Raw genomic sequence first — 20,576 nt, forward strand, 5'->3', positions numbered from 1 at the left:
CCATGGACAGATGGATGTCGTGCGCTGTAAAGCCCTCTGAGGCAAATGTGATTTGTGATAATAGGTGTTAAAAATAATTTCTAAAAAATTGAATTTTTTTCTATCTCTGGCTGACGTTAGTGGCTGGGCTGCAGGTTCAGACTGTACAAAAATTATGAGACAGGATGGTAAAATACTGCTGATGTATCCAGTATTTCCAAACTAAATTTGGGTAAACAGCACGCTGTTGTAGTCTGATGCCACAATAGAATATAGAGGTTTAGAGAATTTTTAGATTTGATAGATCTTAGTATCTAACCCCCTAACTATTTTATTAAATTGCCCATTTTTGGGTTTTTGCAAATTTTCCTTTTTTTTTTACTGCAAATCATACATACTTAAAAACTTAACCTTCTAGCTGACTATTTGTGTATCTATGACAAACCCACTGTTACACTGAATACCGGAAGGAAATTGTTTTTCTTGCATGCATCCATGGTGAAAGAAGAATCCATAAATGGAAAAAAAATCTTGATGAAATGAAGTCATGGGTGTCCACTTTAAACTTTGTGTCAGAGTGTGTAAACAGATGTTTTAATATAGTTTAAAGTGGACCCCCATGACTTCATTTGTGTACTTGTTATAGAATAGGCATTTGTGGGGTGAAGTATGCCTTTAAAGTCCAACTTAACCATGCCCCATTGAGATTTTCAGATCTTGTTTTCCATTCGTTTCTTTCCAAAATAATAATATCAACAAACTCTTGAAACTTGCTTGAGTTGCATAAATCATACATCAAGTCGGCAGTTACATCAAGTTACATCATAGCTGCTCGGTAATGTAGTTTAACTGCAAATTGAGTTTCACTGTCCAGTCTGCTCTGTTTTACTCTGCAAAGAAAATGCAACTTAGACATAAATGAATGCAGCCTCGAAGCCTGTGAGAGGTCAAACAATTTTATCTATTTCCAAGAGTCTCCTATTTGATTTTGATGTTCTGTGGGACAAAAATAGAGAGCAAAGACTGACTAGAACAGAAAATGCATTTGAATTTTTAAAAAATTACAAAGCATGTATTTAAATGTGGTCAGCAAAATATAACTTGCAGCAACACTTTTATGTGGTTCTTTAACTCTGGCTTAGACATCAAGTTAAGCATTTTTCAGTGGGATACTTGTAATGGAGAATTCTTCTGTTGTGAGACAGCTGCTTTTAAATAAGTAAAGGATTTGAGTACTTCTTCCACGACTCTGTGAGTGTGTACGATTGTGTGCAAAACCCAAAACTGACACTCACGCTCTTCTGTGCATCAAACATCAGCGTTCTGTAGAGCTGTGAGAAGTTGGGGTAGGACACGTCGTTCCTGGCCTCCACCTCCTGTGTGAGCAGAGAGAGTTAGAGTTAGTGTGACTTGAGACAGAGCTGTGGTCCCAACATCCAGGAAAGGACATTCAAAGAAGCACAGGAGTTGCAGGTGAAAGGCATTTACATAAATTGACCAGACTTATCAGATATGCAGCTCTGACCTGCAGCTTGTCTTTGAGAAAGCGCATGTTGGGAACTCTGTAGTTGATCTGAGGCAGGAGAGCTTTCACATCCTTCACTGTGATGCTGGAGAGGAGACAAGAGAGGAAAGACACATTAGAATATTAAAGGACCAGGAGATGGCGCCGTTTGGTTTAGACATTACCATCAGGATTCTACAACCCATTTTTATAGCCTTGCTTTTATGTGACGTTGTCTTTTCATTTCTTTTTTATATTTCCTTTTGTTTATTTTCACTTGTTTTATTTGTTTTATTCATGTTTTATTTATTTTATTTGTGGTTTTATTGCTTTTGGTCTATTTGTATTATTTACCTTAATTTCGTCTCGCTTGTGCTCACTGTTGGGCTTTGTGTTGTTTTATTGCCTATATTTCCCATTTCTGCTTTTGTTTTGTCTGTCAAAGCATTTTGCAAACTGGTTCTAAAATGTGCTATATGAAAAAAGTTAACATTATTATTGTTATTATTATTATTATTATTATTTAAGACGTTTCAATCCTGCTTGGATCTTCATCAGGCCAAATATTTGACCTGATAAAGATCCAAGCAGGATCAAAATGTCTTAAATAAACTTGTGTGGCATGGTGTAAGTGTGCAGGCGCTACCTTTCTCCTCTTAAAAGTCACACTTGTTTTGCCTCTTTTGGTTCTGCGATGCCTGCATGCTATTTAAATCACACATCTGTGTAAAAAGCAAAGGACGCATAAAGAAGGGACAAAGTATGGCGCGATCTCAGTGTTGCGAGGTAGGGATACTTTCTCCCCCCGTCACAATTGACCACAAGAAAGCATTAATCTTAATCTCCCAATAACTGTTTTTCACTAAATATCGGCTAATTGATCTTGGCATCCCTACTTAAAATGCTTAAAAAAATGGAAATTTAACATAACAATTCCACAACAGCTGGGTAAACGCTCTCTATGATGATGATGAAAAGCTCCAGCTAATAAACAGACCTTGTGGTTAGACTGTTTTCATCAATAAAAGAGTACATTTGCACACAAGTTGTTGCAGCTGCTTCTGTGGAGTGGCTGATTTCTTTACCTGAACACCTTTTTTTCTAGGACAAACAACAGATGGATTATCACTTTCACTGATTAGCAAAACACATGCAATCATCAGCCATCAGAAGCAGAATGAGGAAGGACGCGAGACGAGCAGATAGAAACCGAAAAATAATCCAGGTCAACGCACTCAAGAGGATCCTTTGGGGTCAATGACCGCCGTCACTGCCAGGTCTGATTCATCTCTCCACCCGCTTCCCTCTGTCTGGCTACTGTTACTGTTACTATTTTCACAGGAGACAGGAAGTTGCCCTCTCCCAGCCCATCGCATCACGTCCTGCTTCCTTATCAGGCGATGGCAGGCTGTTTGTCCTGGAGCAGCTTCCACCCAAACAGAAGCCTGTACTTATTACTGCGAGTACGTGAGAGAAACAAACACAGAAAGAGTATGTATGTGTGTGTGTGTGTGTCTGTGTGTGATGTGTGGAGCCTCGGGGTGTGGATGTGTGTGGAGGTTAAGGTCAGGGCGCACCCCTGACGGCAGTGTAACGCGCTCTTTGATGACATCTGGATCTGGTTTCACCTCCACGTTCCACCTGCTGCGACAGACCGGCCAATAAGCATCCATCACAGGCCGTTGTGAAAGCTCTGATTGGGTGTTGACATGTTTGCGGAGAGTAACCCACCTGCCCTCGTGGTTCCTGTCCATGGCTTCAAACTGTTTCCTCAGCCACCTACAGAGGGAGGGATGGGGAGAGAAAACATGAGCGTTAAAGAGCCATTATTAATGGAACCAAACTGTCCGACTGAGATTAAATATGGAAGTCACCATATTTCCTTAGGAAAATGCATCTGATCACTGACAACTGAAATGCACTTAACTGCTGGAAAATTTGAATACATTTTTGCTGAGAAATCAGAATACATATCCCCAGGGTTTGTTCTTGGTTTGTATACTTATTACTAGGGCTGTCAAATGATTAAGTTTTAAAATTGTGATTAATTGCAGAATTTCAACGGTTCTACGGTTAATTTCGTATGTTTTCAATTCCATTATTTTGCATTAGAAAACAGTTTTGAAATCCATATTGACAAGGTGAAGCAATTTTTAATAAACTGTCTTGATTAGGAATTAAATGACAGCAAAAAATATCATAGAACTAGCATAAAGTGGGCAGGTCTGTAGAGGGGAGACTCAGTGGTACCCAGAAAATCCATTTTCATTCAGATATCTTGAGATCAGAGGTCAAGGAACCCCTGTGAAATGGCCATACTGTTTTTCCATTGTTAAAATTTAGCCGAATTTTTAAAGAGTCTTTCCTAGCATGACTTGGTTGGTACCACTGTCTTCCTCGGGTCTTTTAGATTTCGTTGATAGCAGTATCATGCTTTAAAACTCAGCCTCTTAAAAACTTGAATGTTGTGGAATTAATCGCATCACTGATTTAAATTTTTCAATTCGGCATGACTAGATCTATAAAATGAACTGTATTGTAGGTGGATACAGAGTCTCTGTTTGTCAGACTCAGTGAAAACTGATGAATCTACAGTTTACACAACTGTCATAAACACACTAAATTAGCTATTTCATTTCCTCTGACCATCTCCAAACATATACCACTCGCATTATGTCGACAGCCACCCTCTGTTCTCCCGCTCGCACCACAGAAGCCAAAACTGCCTCCGCACATTCATCTGGAGTAAATATTTTCATCCTAAAACAAATATTTGTCTTTTCCTGCGACCAGCACCTCCCTTTGCCGTCCAGGTCTCTACTTCTTTTCATGCAATTAGATATCACTCAATCACACATACAGAGGGTGGAGGGACGTTTTAATTATTTATACACACAAATAAATAGCTCAGTGATACTTAAAAGAACTGCTTTTATCAAAGTTGTTGTCAATTCATTTTCTGTCAGTCAACTACTCAAATATTAGATTAGTTTCAGTACAGGGAGCAAGATGCAGACTGAGATCACTCTTTCAAGCCTGCCAGAGGTGAATGTTTGATAATCAACAGACTTAATATTCAGTGGAGTATTCCTTTAAGGTATGACTACATAAACACCGACACACACCTGTCTATCTGCTGTGGTGCAGGTGCTCTCTGAGTGTCAATCATCAGCCAGTTAAGACCAGTGATCCACATGTTGACCTCCTCCTCGCTGAAGGCTACAAAGACACAAAGAAAGACGATACAAGAAAGACAGAAAAGTATTTTGCAACTTGTACTCATTCAAATGTCAGATTTCAAGTTTAGGGAATGAGGGGCTGAAATAAATGTTTATTTAAAAGCCTATTTTAATGCTTATTCAAACTTATCGAAAGTTGGGTCTTTTTTTGTAGAATTTTTCCATTACTTTTTTTTGAGTTATGATGAGTCATCAAAGTAAAACATGAAATCTGGAAACATTAAAACATCATGACAACAAAGTCAGACGGTCAGACAGGTCAGAAATAAGACAAACTGTTTGTTTTTTTTCAGATGATCTGAACCATGTTATTTGAATGATGAAAATAATCTGCGGAATGTAGAGTAATTTGAACCAAAGCGCCAGACTGCAATATGTGACAGGTGTTAACAAGATCAGTATTGTAAAACTCCAGATTAGTCTTAGTCTCCAGACCACTTTTTGAAGGTCTCAGCCTCGTTTCGGACTTTAATGCATATAAACTCATTCCTGTCTCTATCTCAGACCAAGAGGACTAAATATTTTATTTCAATGACGGTGCAGGAATATTTCTAACTTTGAAGAAATGAAGATTGTTCAGCTGATTTCAGCTGTTTGCTAAAAGAAAACAAAAGAAAATTCCCTCACAAAAAATTCACTCCTGCAATGACCTTTGATAGTTCTATCAAGTCATTTCTCAGGGTACACATACATACACATATACACACACATATAAACAGTACAGCTATGAAACTGGTGAAAGAAGAGGATTTTTTTTCTGTGGGTGTTTTTATGGGAATGTAAAACTCTCGGATAGGACTGCCTCTAGAAAGTCGGAGATTCGAATTATTAGGCCTCACGCAAGAAATTATATACAAATAAATTTTTTCTTATTTTTGCTCGTATCCAGGAAGTGTTCTTACTTTGTTGGTGCTCATTGTAATTTAAAAGATGCTTCAAATTACATAAAACTCTGTGTTTAATGGAAATATATTATGAGAGTGATAAGAGGACAAAATGTCAACAGATTTAAAATCACCACATTAGCAGATAAGGTACTAAATCAACAGTACTCTCTCTCTCTCTCTCTCTCTCTCACACACACACACACACACACACTAACCAGCGACACTGAGAGTCCGCAGGCGAAACTCCAGGCCGTAGAGCACGATGAAGCAGTGGGCGGAGTCCAGTTTCCGGGCCTCCTCCGGGTAGCGCTCAAAATCACGGGAGCCCTTCCCCAACCGCAGCTCCCGGATCTCTCGTATGTCGACTGGAGGAGGAAGGAAGGAAGGAAGGATAGTATTGCATGAACACAAATATGCACAACCATAAATCACAGTTTGGCACGTTGTTCATTTCCCTGCCAAATGCACAGAATTCTGCTGCCCGAGAACTCAACAAATGTACTGTTGTGTGTGTGTGTGTGTGTGTGTGTGTGTGTGTGTGTGTGTGTGTGTGTCCACCACAGAGCCAAAAACAGACACACAAACATTTCAGCTGTCGGTGGCAGGATGCTCCGAAAGTCTGCAGAGGTTTTTTAGCGACAGGAGCCAAACAAAAAGCCACTTTTTGTAACTTTCCCTTCACATACATTAAATCCCTGAAAGTAACAGCTCAGACGTCTCTTGAACTCAGAGGATGGAGACTTTAAATTTGGGGGGGGGCTGTGAATAGACTGTATACATTATAAGATGACTGACACATTTTTATTTATTCATTTAAAGTTTGAGTGATTGACTGGGTTTGTCATTTGTTTACCATCATCACCTTCACTAACACATGGCACCAGTTTTTAATTCAGCTGTAGTTGTGCCTGAAGCTCTGCAGTCACGTCTGCTAATTCTGCATTTGTAATATATTTGCAAATTTTGTCAAACTAAATTTAAAATGGATCTGAGAGATACAATAATTGTTTGTGTGACAGAACTCTACATGCAAACCACATTTTCTTAAAGAATCAACCTCATAAAAAGAATTAAAAAACTGAAATTCTAATCAGCTCATCACTGTATACTAATGAATGTTTGTGTCAAATTTGAAGAAATACTTTCAACCTGTTCTTGAAATATGGCTTTCAAGAGAATGAGACGAATGCAAGGTCACCATAACCTTGACCTTTGACCACCAAAATCTACTTAGTTCATACTTGAGTCCACTCAAACATTTGTGCGAAATGTGAGGAAATTCCCTTAAGATGTTCTCGAGTTATCGCAATTAAAAGAATGAGACTAATGCAAGGCCAGTGTGACCTTGACCTTTGACCACCAAATTCTAATCAGCTCATTGCTGAGTTCAAGTGAATGTTTGTGTCAAATCTGAAGGAATTCTCTCAAGGTTTTCTTGAGATATGGCATTCACAAGAATGCATAGTCACTCTGACTTTGACCTTTGACCACAAAAGATCAGCTCATCCGTGAGTCTACTCGCATGTTTGTGCCATATTTAAAGAAATTTCCTCAAGGTGTTATAGATATAGCGTTCACAAGACTGAGACTGACAAGGTCTCTGACCACCAAAGTTTAATCACTTTTTCCTTGAGTTCAAGTGAACATTTGTGCCAAATTTGGGAGGAAAAACAAAAATCCCCTCAAGGTTTTCTGAAGATATTGGGTTTACAAGACTGAGACAGACAGCGTCACAGCAGTAACCTTGATCTTTGACCAATAACCACCAAAATTGTATCAGTTTATCAATGTGCACAAGTAAATGTTTGTGTAAAATTTGAACAAATTCAACTCATGGTGTTCTTGAGATATTGAGTTTTTGAAATGATACAAGGCTGGTTGAAAGTGTATTACACACAACACGATTATGGAATAATGAAGGCATCTTCTAAGGGAGTTTCTAAGGGGTTTGTCTGATTAGGTTTTTTATTTGCAGAATTACAGCAGAAATCCAGATTTTCTTTTGGTAATTAGCCTCTTACTGTAAAAAACATTTAAAGGTCATGATTTGCGTTTGTGGCTGAGTCTGTCCACTTATTTCTACATTTAATGAGCATACATAACTGAGAACTAAGGGTTAACAGAGTGGCCGAGTGAGGCAAGAGACCACAGAGTCTGATGTAAACTCTGGACTCCAGTTTGACACTTGCAGCAGTTGACACACCCACTAAGAAAACCCCAGCTTATTGACATAGCAGATGTCTTGTGCAAACACACATAAACGTACACTCATAGATGCTCTGGCACTGACACACCAAACACAGGCCTACTATAGCACACACGCACGCACACGTTCACACGTGCACGCGCGCACACACACACACACACACATACAATGGAACTGAATATCACTCTTGTAAGCCTGGATGCTATTTTCCTTCAGCAAAATAAAAAAAGGGTAAAGAAGAGAGGACAGAGACTTTTGATATCAAAACTTCCCACTTGGACAAAGTGATCTACTCAACAGGTTGACAACAGGGGACACAGAGGACACGATAATCAAAGTCTGTTGCTGGTCTTTATCGGGCCAAAGCGAGCAGTCCTCAGCATGTCGTATATAATCCTGAATCAAACGGCCAAGAGGAGAAAATCTGGTTCCTATCTGAGCCTCCTGCATGTGGAGATGACAGGGAGCACGTTTGGCATGAGATTAAGAGAGAAGTCCTTTATCTTCAGATGGAAATGTGTCCATAATTCATCGGGAGGGGGGATTCAGAGCTGAGTGCAGCAAAGAACACGTAACTGAATCGAAGTTCTTACCCACAGATGACCTGCTTTTTTAAAGATTTTAAAGGAAAATTCTGCAACAAACCCAAAATATTCCAATACAATAATGCTGCGTTCATGTAATGTCAGTTTTCTGACTTTGTTGTGTTCACGTACTTTGAGGTCGTAAAGCGGTAACAATGAGGAAGCTACAAAGAAGATGGGTTGCATTTCAATGCTAAGAGCGCTTAAACAACAGGTTGATGGCTGTTTCCAGTTTATTTATGACAATGAAGAGCAAAGGAAACGGATAAGGTGAACCATGATTTCAAAGACTCGTATTTTAAACCACTAAAATATAGCTTGAAAACAGCTTTACCTGACTTGTCTTTAGGGTTTATGTTGAAAAACATAATGTTGTAAACATGGACAGCAGTTAACATTAATTCCATATTACACATGTGATCAAAAATTGATATTTAATACGCAAATTAATAATAAAGTTTCTTACCACTGACCAAAAATTGACTTTTGCCCCCATGTTTATGCATTTATGATGTCAAGTCAGCGACTCATGTTATAAAATCATCTCAGAGTTGCCGGGTTGACACGAGAGGCCATTCATTGGGAAAGTTGTTATTCCGATCATTCAACATCACATGAACGCAGCGTCACTGCCTGAAAAATTAAAAGATATTCTTATTGTCAACACTTCATGACTTAAAAAAAGCAGAACTAACAATGATTTACTACAAACAATTATTCTGTTTGTACCAAATCAAAAAACCATGAGACATGCATCAGTGAGCCTCACTGTTGCACTGTGTAACGTCTTCATTCATCACTATGAATACACACACTTATTTATTTTGAGTCAGTCCCGCACACACCGTCCTGCTGCCACAAATACACACTACAGCACCAAATACGGAATAATCTTCCACTGAAAATAGTCCTTAACAAGGCACTATTTCCTTTCGTTTGTTTGATAAAAAAAACTACAGTGAGAAGCTGTTTTAGAAGATTACGGAACCTTATTTTTAGAAGCAAAACTATAGATCACCATTTTTGAATGCATAACATGCAAGATTTTCCATAAAACACAATGTAGACTCATACCTCTTCCTAACACACAGCGAAGAATACTCTTGTGAAATAAACTACAAGTGACAACAACATTTAGGAAGCGCACAGAGCCCTAATCGAGCCTTAGGATGGATGAGGGCTTTAAAGCTTTGAGGTGCACGCAGCTTTACCAAACAATGTCAGGGGGAACAGTTTTCCAAGCAAACAACACATTATTAGCCTGTTCGCTGACGCACAGAGCATGTTAGGACATCTTTATAAGGAAGAACTAAAATAACTTGATTTTTGTTTGTTTCCAAACAAACTGCAAACAAAATGAATCCTTCTCAGGCATCACTTATGATCCACCGGGAGTGTGTGGCATGATTTCTCTGCAAAGACTCTGCCCTCTGCCTGATTTTTCTTATTTTCCCCTTATTTTGCTGTATCAGGTAGTTTTTGGCCTGAAACCTCTGGGCAGTGGTGTGCAGCCCCCAGCCAGCCAATAACAGCACAAAAGTGAGATCCGGACTTTCTAAAAAGGCAGCGATCAGGTAATAACAGCAAATAATCACCTGTGTTCATTTCACTTATGTGTAGTTGTTGCTGGTTCAGGGCTGAAAGCCATTGGCAGGAAGTCAGAGCACTGAGAAACGGGCTATGACATTGTTGGTTTTGGTCTTTGGATGCATAGATATAGAAACGTAGATACCTCATTGGCTGCAGCTCTAAGCTTGCTGCGATCCGTCTGTGTGGGCGCCATATTGGGGGAGTTAAGATCCACTAGTTAACTAGTTAAGATCTACTAGTTAACAGCATGAAATTTGTTTTGTTATAAACATCAGAAAGTGAACATGATAATGGTTACTTGTTTGAATTACATTCAGCTACTGGACGCAATCTAATCAGCTCCATGACAAAACAGTCATCTTGTGAATAGCCACAACACTGGGACATGCAGGCTCTGACTTATGAATAAGCAACATCCACTGACGCGGGGTAACAAAGTACATTTATGCAAGTCCAGTACTTTAGTACAAGTCTGAGGTACTGGCACTCTACTTGAGTACTTGCATTGTCTGCTACTCTAAATTTCATGCAACTTCATCTAACTTCATACTTCCACTACATTTCAGAGACATTACACACGTGTGTAATAATCTACACACATGATGTATCACATACATCAGAGGTCTAATGTGCAAACCTGGAACACAGTATCTATGTTTCTATGTCTGTACCAGCCTTATTCTTACTCTCTCTGACTCTTACTCATCAGAAAGACCCCTCTAGCTGACCATTTGACCAATGAGCATCTGGGAAAAAAGCGGCACAACACCTGTTCCAAACTCCATCCAACTTATTAACAATAACAACTGCAGATGTGGTGTCGGAAATAACACATATATCTCGAAAGCTGCTGTTTTCAATGGAACCTTACAGCTCAATGATTTTGGTAGTTTTAGACTATAGTTCTTTCATGGCTGTTTTCGTTGAGCTATTAGGTATTTGAGAGGTTGTGTTGAATTAAAGACTTTAAAGAAAATCATAAAAAAGTTTGAGTATTGGTACTGAAACTCAGGTATCACGTCTACACCAGTAATGTATCCAAGTAAAAAGTGCTTCACAGTCTAAGTCGAGTCATTTTTCTCCCAAACTGATATTAAAAATACCCCAGAACCTGCTATTTGTTTTTCTTTGGTCTTTCCCTTTATTACTTCCTGCCATTTAGTTTGGACATTGGACACACACCCAGCCCATCTTATTCCACAACACTCACCAATAGGTACACACACACACACACACACACACACACACACACACACACACAACGCATGATTCCTCCCACTGTGGCCTTTAATCCTGGTCCAGGCTGTAAACATGGCTGTGATAAAGCCACACACACACACACGCACACACACACACACACACACACACACACACTAAAGAAACGGTTTGATGTAAACTTTGATGAATGTAACAGGAGGAAGAGGTGAGGGGTGTCAACACACTGAGCCAACTGGAGACACATCAGAGAATCACACACTATGCACAGAATCCTAGAAAGAAAACATACTGTTATCACTCTGTTCTGTGACGGTAACTAAATTTTCTTTTCTCAGTCAGTTCTCAGTGCTTGGACTGAATGAAAGTTCCCTGAACACACCACGAGCTGTGTGCACTGCTGACCTGAAACCACCAGCCGAGGATAATTGCAGTGCATTTCCAGTGAAACAAACTGTTCCTGGTACAGCTGGTGACATCACTCCCTTCCAGATGGCAGAGGTCTACTTGGAGATTATAAATGGCAGCGAAGCAAATGATGGGAGAATGAAAAATAAGCTGCTGTGCAGGTCATAAAATGAATGGACAGAAGGAGATGCTGATCGAAAAGTAGTGAAATGAAGTTGCAGATAAATAGAAAGGGGTCAGCACAGAGGCGGATTAGCATCAACAAGAGTATCAACAACTAACTGATTCTACACTGGGATTGGGGCTGTCACTTTTTATTCAAAATTCAAATTTTTGTTTGAATATGAGAAGTTGGGCTGGGTATCATATAAATATTATGATACTAGTACCAATGTCAGAACCCTTAAAGTGATACCAATAGAGTACTTTGTCAATAGATATGACAACCATATTGCAAAAGGAGTGGCGTAAAGTATAGCCAAAACTTCAAATCTTTTTTCTCGTCACGTTGCACTGCTGAATCTGTCAAATACACCACGTTCGACTTCAGCACAACATAGTGTGTATGGGTTGTAGCTGCTGCTGCAAGAGTGTGAGCGCCGTGCCAGGGACAACTGTGAAAGTCCATCCAGACTAGGACCATTCACAGTGACAGGGCTAACTGTTGGCACCTTAAGGGTAATGATTACTAACCACAGTCAGTCAGTCAGTCAGTCAGTTTGACCACAGTTTTCAGTTTTCAGAATTATTTAATGGCTCGGTGTTGGAGGTTAGCCACTGCTGCTGTGTCAGATCATGCTAACAACACAGACTTTACTCCACACCACACAGCTAACAGGGAGGAGACGTCTTCGGACACTTGAGCAACAGGTTTGTCAGTTCAAAATTTGCAGCCTCTTTACACAACAGATGAAATCATGAACTTTTCCGTAAACTTCCTACATCAGAACTTGAGGTTTTGAATAAGGGACAGTCCTAACCGGATTAGTGTCAATTCAAGAAAGGCTGCATATTTGAGCAAAAGAAGATTGAATCCATGGGAAGTTTATGCATTTGAGTCTTTTAAGAAGTAGTTTACTGCTGGAGGGATGGCCTTTTAATACAACTAGACTATCTACGCAGTAGAAAGACAAAAACACCTTTTAAGTTAATGCTGCATGACCAGAGAAAACAGAGAAAAGGGACATTTTTGCTCAAGAGGTAGAAAACCTACAACTACCAGAATGCACTGTGCTGCACCAGACCAATAAAAGCTCCTGCTTCTCCTCTTTCCATATTTTTTGGACTCATTTTCACTGAGCAGGAAGCAGTATCAAGGCACTGGTTTAAAACAGTTCACGTACACATGCTACCCACATTGTTTTGATACAAAGCTGCCTTTTTTATGAACTGCAGTTGCTAAAAGTTGCAAACACTGATGCAGTCTTAATCACGCTTTAAATTATTCCATCTTGCAAACCACCACACTATCGCCTCATTAGTGGTCCATGTCTCTGCTTCCTGCAGAAGATGCTGGACCTTTTGTTTTCTTGCAACCAGCCAGTCTTTCAATCTGAGACAGGAAGCGGGACACTCCCTGATAACCCCACACTTCCTGTGCCTCAGGATTTAATACCTCCACTGTTTGCCAAGGCGCTCATCTCAAAGAAAAACAGCAAAGCTGAGGGAGAAACTTTATTTTAAAGAAAACAGTAGGAAAAAAAATAGGAGGCAACAAAAACAAAGGAAGGAAAAGCAGGAGAGAAGGGGGAGGTGAGAGGAGACAAAGTGAAGTACGAGTGAGATTTCTGAGAGCAAAAGAATCAAATGAATGACCTTAAAATCAGAATGAAAGTGAAGGAAAACAGAGAAAGTGAAATGGTCTTGAAAATGAGACGGGTGTTTAGGTGGAAGTGTGGGGGAAGGAAACTGGGAGAGGACAGCTGGAGGAGGAAAATAGAGAGGAGGAGGAGGAGGGAGGAAAAGTGGGTAGCTGAGAGATAGAGCTGTGGGAGATAAAGTGAAGGAGAGACCCACTGAGTTCCTGGAATGTACTGGAGGTTTGTCCAGAGGGAGGACGTTCGTAAAGGGCCGTTTGTGGGTTATGAAAATGTCTATGTGTGTGTGTGAAAGCAGTGTTTTCACCGTTTTGGGATGGTGGAGATTTGGTCTGATTGAGCAGTGCAGGTTTTCACTGTGATTTCATGCAAGCTCAAACATGTAGTTGGTGTCCCCTGGATTAGCGAAGGCGCCATTTATGTGGTTTATGATTATGGATAAATAATTGACAAGGCTCCCTGAACAGAAACAACACCTACATGTGTGCAGCTGCCATTAATCTCTGAGCTTTCAAAGAGTGACGGGGGGGATGGGGTTACAGGAGGTGGAAAAGAAAAGAAAACTGCAGTGGCCCTGAGAGCACAGCACACTGTAACACATATGCAAATAGATAAAACACCAGAAAAAGAAGAAAATATCTTCCTTAATCTGACATCATATTCAGAAACGCACTGGAAACGCAGTGAATATAAAAAGAGCATGCAGCAAATAGAAAAAACAAATACAGAAACATTACACAAATAAAAACATGCAGCAAAAACAGATATGCACTGCAAATACAGACATGCTTTTAAATGCAAAAACGCACTGCAAATACAAAAACGCTCTGCAACAGACATGTACTGCAATAAAAAAGGCATGCAGATTTCCGCAAATACGGAAACATGTCGCAAATAAAAACATATGCTGTAAAAAACTAGTAAGCGCTGCAAATACAAAAATGCTTTTTAAATACAAAAACGCACTGCAAATACAAAAGAATGCTCCAGGTATGTACACTGCAAATACAAAATTGCTCATAAATACAAAAAAAGGACTGCAACTACAAAATTGCACTGCAACAGAAATACACTGCAAATAAAGAAATATGCTGCAAATACTAAAGTGCTTTTAAAATACAAAAACACCCTGCAAATACACATCCATGCTGCACATATAAGAACATGCTGCAAAAATAAACATGCTGCAAACAGAAACGCACACTAACAATAAAAAAACACACTGCAAATACAAAAGCACCCTCCACATAAGTAAACATGATGCAAATTCAGGTTCATAGGGGGGAAAAAACATCCTCAAATACAAAAATGCACTGCATACTGCAAATGCTGCAAATACTAAAATGTGTAGAAAATACAAAAAAAACACACTTTGAATACAAAAGCGCACTGCACATTCAGGAACACCCTGCAAAATTATTAACATGCTTAAACTACAAAAACACGCTCCAAATAAGTACACACACTGCAAATACAGGTACATAATGCAAAAACTAAAACACGTCTCAAATACAAAAATATATTGCACTACAAAAAAGAAATGCAAATACTAAAACACTCTGAAAATAAAAAAAAACACGCTGCACATAAGAACACACAGCAAAATAAAGAAACATGCTGCAAATACAAAAACACTCTTAAAATACAGAAACGCTAAAAGTCACACAGAAGAACTGAAACTCAAATAGATTCTCAGATGACAGGAACTGAAAAACTCACCTGGACACATGAGTTGCTTCTACAATTTTTGACTACCTGGCAAGGTTAAAAAATTAAGTTTACTTTGGGCTAATAATTCTGATTAATTTATGGACTGCAGATATTTTTTGCATAGGTGCTTGATTTTCAACTGATTACTAGCATCCAGATTTTAATAAACAGATGAATTATGCACAGTTTATGACTTTGCATAAGGTAAGGGCTATGTCTGTATAACAGTATAGTTCAGCTTCTAACTGGCAACAACTCATGTGTTAGGGTGTGTTCATCAGTTTTTAGTGTCCCCTGGAAACTTCGTCTTTCAGCTCAGTTGTTTAGTGCAACTTGCAGCGTTTTCTGTATTTGTTTGTTTTCTCTGCAGATGTTGTCCAACTATAAAGGTGGTTTTGCTCTGTTTTCATCGCAAAAAGAATCACCTTTATCATGGCGATGATGGAAAAACAAACCTGACAGCAGTAAACATATTTCTATCTCACAGAGGAGTAGTCTTTTTCCTTTCTTTTTTTTTTTTACAGGCTGCTACTACAAAGTCTGAGAGTTAGAATAACACATGGCAGACAGAAGGAAACTCTATCATGCCAGTTGTGAATGCCATAAGTTTCCTCGGTGCTAACAGACACTGTAACAAATCCTCCCCCAGGCCACAAAATCCAGGGCGCAGACAATAGCCTCCACACCCAGACAGGCAGAGCGGTGCTCTGACAGGCCGATTCACAACAACCTGCCGCTTTAAGTTTACCACTGCCACTTGACTCCACTCCAGCAGGCTGCCACTGCCGCCTCAGCCCACCGGCAGTCAGTCAGTCAGGCGGCGTGTCAGGCAGACGGACAGGAAGCTCGGGGTTGGACTCAGGGTCCATGTGGCAGCAGCATGCTACTCTGTCTGCAGAGTTACTGGTAGGCCGACATGGAGGAAGCAGGGGTCACAGGGTCGTGATGCGTCTGTCCGCTGAGGCGGCCATGACAGCACCTCAGCAGCAAGCTGGGGTCAAGATGGAAGTGCGGGGGGGCAAAAACGCGTTCAATTGAGGACCCGGTTCTGCTTTTTTCAAAAGCTCGTTTGCTATCGAGTTCCGTGGGTTCTATAAGATAACATTACAGCTGAGTCGAGTCACATCATTTAAGTCCAATCACTGGTCTGCATACACTGAATGTCCGATAAAGTTTTTAAATACACTCGGATTGCCAGCCAAAAGGTATTAGACCGAGCCAAGAAGAACACAACCTCCTTGGCCAAGCACAACAACACTGTGCATCACATTAAACCTAAATGCATACCTTCTACTGTCTTCGCGTTTAAAAAAACTGTCAGCTGCTGCAGCACAGCCAACACCAGCACCATCTTCATCAGCATCCACTCACAGCAGCAGTGGGAAGCACACCCAAACTTTGTAGCAATTCCGGTCAGTTAAAAATTGTTATCCAATGTTGAAATCAGGGTTGAAATCGCCAGGATAAGAGATAGATGGCAAACTAAAAAGCTTAAAAAAAAAAATGACACCTGAGTTTTTATACCAGAAAATTCCCCTTTTTTAATACTAAAAGTTAACTCATGACATTGGAAATAGCATTTTGACAAAATAGTTTTAAATCAAGACTTTTCGACACTTAACAAGAGTACTGAGGTTTGAAATGCAGCCATGCACTTTTATGTTTTAGAGGGTCGGTTCACCAAAAGACTTTGTTTTTTTTTTCACAGACCCCAAATGCTGTCTAGCAATGAAGGCAACTTTTAATTTATGCGTTGATATTTTGAGACATAAACGTCTGAAATGTCCACCAAATCAGCTCTGGCTCCGGTTACATTCAGTATTCTTGGAACCTTGGCGCTATGTAGCAAACCAGCCTGTGTTTCCAACAGTTGAGCGCAGAACCCTTGTAATTACGAATGTGTTATCAACAGAGGGTGTTACACAATGCACAACAACAGTAAACACTGGAGGAAAAATCTTGGATTACATTGATTACCAACAAAGGTATGCTTTGCTGTTACAGATATTTGTTTTAACCCTCCAAAAAAGCATGAACCAGCTGTTACTGACACCACTGTAAGATCTTCTTTTTCCCCAACAGTTTCTCACAGGACTTCTACATCCTCTCTTTCCAACCTGTCAATTTTGACATGCTCACTGATGTCATCAAGTGTCAAAGTTCAGGTCAAGGAAAACCTATTATTTGCTGGTTCCAGCTGAGGACCAACTTTTCAGTTTCTGAACCAATTTATTTTTGGTCAGAATGCTAAGAACCATTCAAAATCAGGTGCAGGAACCGGAACAGAACTGGTTCCATGCTGAGGGAAAAGGCGCAAATGTGAAAAGTTTTGACAAAATCTATTCCCTAATGAATAAATAGTCCCGATTTAAGATTGAGGTCTGTGGATGTCTTAAAGACACCAGAACACTTTCTACAAAAAGATGATGCTATGAACTTTGAGGTTCCATTTTTAATCTAAAATAATACAAACCAAACTTCTATTCACTTCCATTAACCTGGGAAGCACTCAGTTTCAGGGAACAAAAACCTAAAATCTCAGCAGAGAGAGACAAAACCTGTATAGAAAGACACCTCTAGTTGGAAGTGCAAAAGCATGTCTTTTCGTAAATTAGGTTAACTGACACTTGGATTAAGTGGTTCTCAACCTGAGGTCACCAGATACTACTTTGTTTTTTCATGCTGAAATACTTGTAGTTCAGCATTCAAAAATTCCTTCAAATGAAACGAGAGAGAGGGAACGTCTCTCTTTGGTCACACCAGCCCTTGACTTTATTTTAAAGGGTCAAGAGCCAAAAGGTTGGGAACCACCGCTTTAAAAGCTGCACACGCAGAAGAAAAACTGTCCCTGGTGTTCTGTTCTGTACTTGTCAGCATGTTCTCTGATACTTCAGCTTCAGCTGACATTTCAGCATCTTCTGATACAGAATCTGTGAGCGGCACACAATGTAAATGATGTGAAGAAGGAAAACAAGTGTATGTGATGCATGTGACTGAGACATCACAGATGTCATGTACTGTAGTTGTCTTCTGTGTATGAACAGGACAGAATAGGTACCCAGAAGACCCATTATACTTTTATAACAACACTCACCTTCTCCTTCAATTTTGTCCGGGTTTCTGCTCCACACTATCTGCCGCATGTCCTGTCTTATCTGGAACGTTCTCCTCTCTGGCCTCTGGGACTTCTTCTGGTAGAAAACGGTCATAACGGTCCCCATCTCCAGGCTGTGGAGGATGCGGGGACCGGCCTCTGTCCAGTCCAGCATCCTGGAGGCTGTGACTAGACCAGCAGCCCCCGCGGCTCCACCGGCAGCGTCCTCAGCACAGCCATTGAGGCAGCCACTGAACCTGGCTGCACACATCTTCACTGCATAGCTACCAGGAAACCTTGCAGGATTACTGGTCTGTGCTGGATGCTTGTCCTTTAATCACTTATTGGATGCACCAGTTATCCAAAATCACTGGTGCCAAGAGGAAATCTTGTGAGGCTAAATTTTGCCAGCGGAGGTTTTAAGTGCCAGTGTGATTGAACCAACTTCACATTAGCTGAGAGCCACAGAGCTGCAACAGTGAAATGTCTGAGATGTGAATTACCCTCTGCTCCTCTGGAGGGGGAGTGTATCCCTGTGTTATCCTTTCCAGATGCTTCTGGCAGCACACCAGTGAAATCCTCTCGGAGTGAGCTCGCATCGCCGCTGTGCTCAGGTTTCCACCCTTTATGTGTCCTCCTGCTGGTCCTTCAGTCCACGACAGCAAAGGCAGCTCAGACCGGCTTTAAATCCGGCTCGGGGAGCCGCCGACACCGCCGAAGCGTCGCCGCCTGCTACTGCCGCTCGCTGATCCTGCTGCTGGGGCGGCAAATACGATATCTCCCACTCCTGCTTTGGGGGGAAATTAATTCAGTGCCAGCGACAAATACGCCGACTTATGTAATGACGAGTCGGGCTTGAGTGCAGCTGGTCGGCGGGGAGTTGGACGGGCATCTGCGGGCGCTGTGTGGCGGCTTCACGGACACGGAGAGACGCGCGGACGGCAGAGGACGGAGCGGCCGCGCTCCGATCCGCCGAACCATTCTGCTCCCCCCTCACACACTGCTCCTTCCCGGGCTCAGCACACCGAGGACATGATGCATTATCCTACGCAGGAGCAACCGTACAGAGGCGTGCGGGGTTGTGGCGGTACACGGTTTCTCCTCGCTGCTCTTCCACCAGGATCGCTCCCTCTCTGCCAACGCCAGAGGTCTTGAGAGGAAATTAGGGCTAGCAGACCGGAAAAGCTTGATCAGATTTTTTTCTCTCTCCGTGCTGTAGTATATCTGAGGGAGGATGAGGGGAGGGGAGAGGAGAGGAGGGAGAGTGGGAGCCGAGCGGAGCCGAGAACCAGAGAAGGAGAGGAGCCAGAGAGCAGAGCGACCTCCGCGGGTCTCCAGGAGATCTGCAGCTCCGGTGGAGGGAATGCCTGAAGCTCTGCAGGTCAAGAGGTCAAGTGGGGTTCAAAGGGCAAAGGTCACAACGTGGCAGACGGTCATCAGTTGCAACAACAAATGATTTACTCAACAGGCAAACTACAGTGATTGAGTTTGACAAGTTTTATCCCCTTATTTAGTATTTGTTTGTGCTCGTTTAACTTTAAAGAATATAAGAGGATACTTTTTTTATAATAATAATGATTTTTTAAAAAATAATAAAAATAGGAATAAAACAACAACATCAGTGATAATATAATAATGAAAATAAAAATTAATAAAACTCTGGTACACACACACACACAAAAATACATGTAACCTTTCAGGACTTAAGGCACTGTATACTGGTGATGAGTGTATCTTCCAGCATTTAATTAATATGAATTTCAACCATAGAATGTGAAGTGCAAATATTCAATTTCCTCAGAGTGGTGGGGCAACAGCTGTACTACACCCCAGCTAGGGGGCCAAAAAAATCCAGAGTGTTGAGTGTAGACCCTTTTTTCCTTTTTTTAAAAAAAAAAATATTATTATTGCTATTAGTAGTTGTAAAAGTAGTGGTTTGTTTGTTTTTTGACAAAATTTCCAAAGTCAATAACAAACTCTAACACTGAAATAATGATGATAATAATAACAACAATATTAACTGTGGAATTTAAAATTTAAACAAATGGAAAGGTCAATGACAGCTCAAAACCAGTGTCCTCAGAAATAGAAAGTTAAACTCAAACCTCTCCATAATCCCAGAATACACTTAGGCCTAATAAATACCATAAATACATCAATCTGTTGACAAATTTGTGAGTCTCTTCCAAATATAATGGATTATCCTTATCAATTTGTGTAGAAAAGTCTAGACTTCAGTAATCCCACACATTGTGGCATGATTATTTATATATTACGAATTCTTAAATTGTGGGATGCAGTGGCGCAATAAAACTAATCAGACTGTGCTTTAATACAATTTCA

At 40.6% G+C, this 20,576-nt stretch overlaps 1 protein-coding gene across 1 annotated transcript in view; it reads right to left on the minus strand.

Moving 5' to 3' along the window:
- LOC121963117 (1-phosphatidylinositol 4,5-bisphosphate phosphodiesterase gamma-1-like) overlaps positions 1–19,451 on the minus strand; it is a 50,833-nt gene extending 31,382 nt beyond the window's left edge. Inside the window, 6 exon segments of the mRNA XM_042513460.1 lie at positions 1,275–1,355; positions 1,505–1,589; positions 3,215–3,262; positions 4,609–4,702; positions 5,825–5,974; positions 18,234–19,451. Of these exon segments, the coding sequence (XP_042369394.1) occupies positions 1,275–1,355; positions 1,505–1,589; positions 3,215–3,262; positions 4,609–4,702; positions 5,825–5,974; positions 18,234–18,504 (729 nt within the window). The 5' untranslated portion in view covers positions 18,505–19,451.
- Between the last annotated feature and the right edge of the window lie 1,125 nt (positions 19,452–20,576).

This window comes from Plectropomus leopardus, chromosome 3 (genome assembly GCF_008729295.1).
Source record: "Plectropomus leopardus isolate mb chromosome 3, YSFRI_Pleo_2.0, whole genome shotgun sequence".
In the NCBI taxonomy this organism is placed as follows: Eukaryota; Metazoa; Chordata; class Actinopteri; order Perciformes; family Serranidae; genus Plectropomus; species Plectropomus leopardus.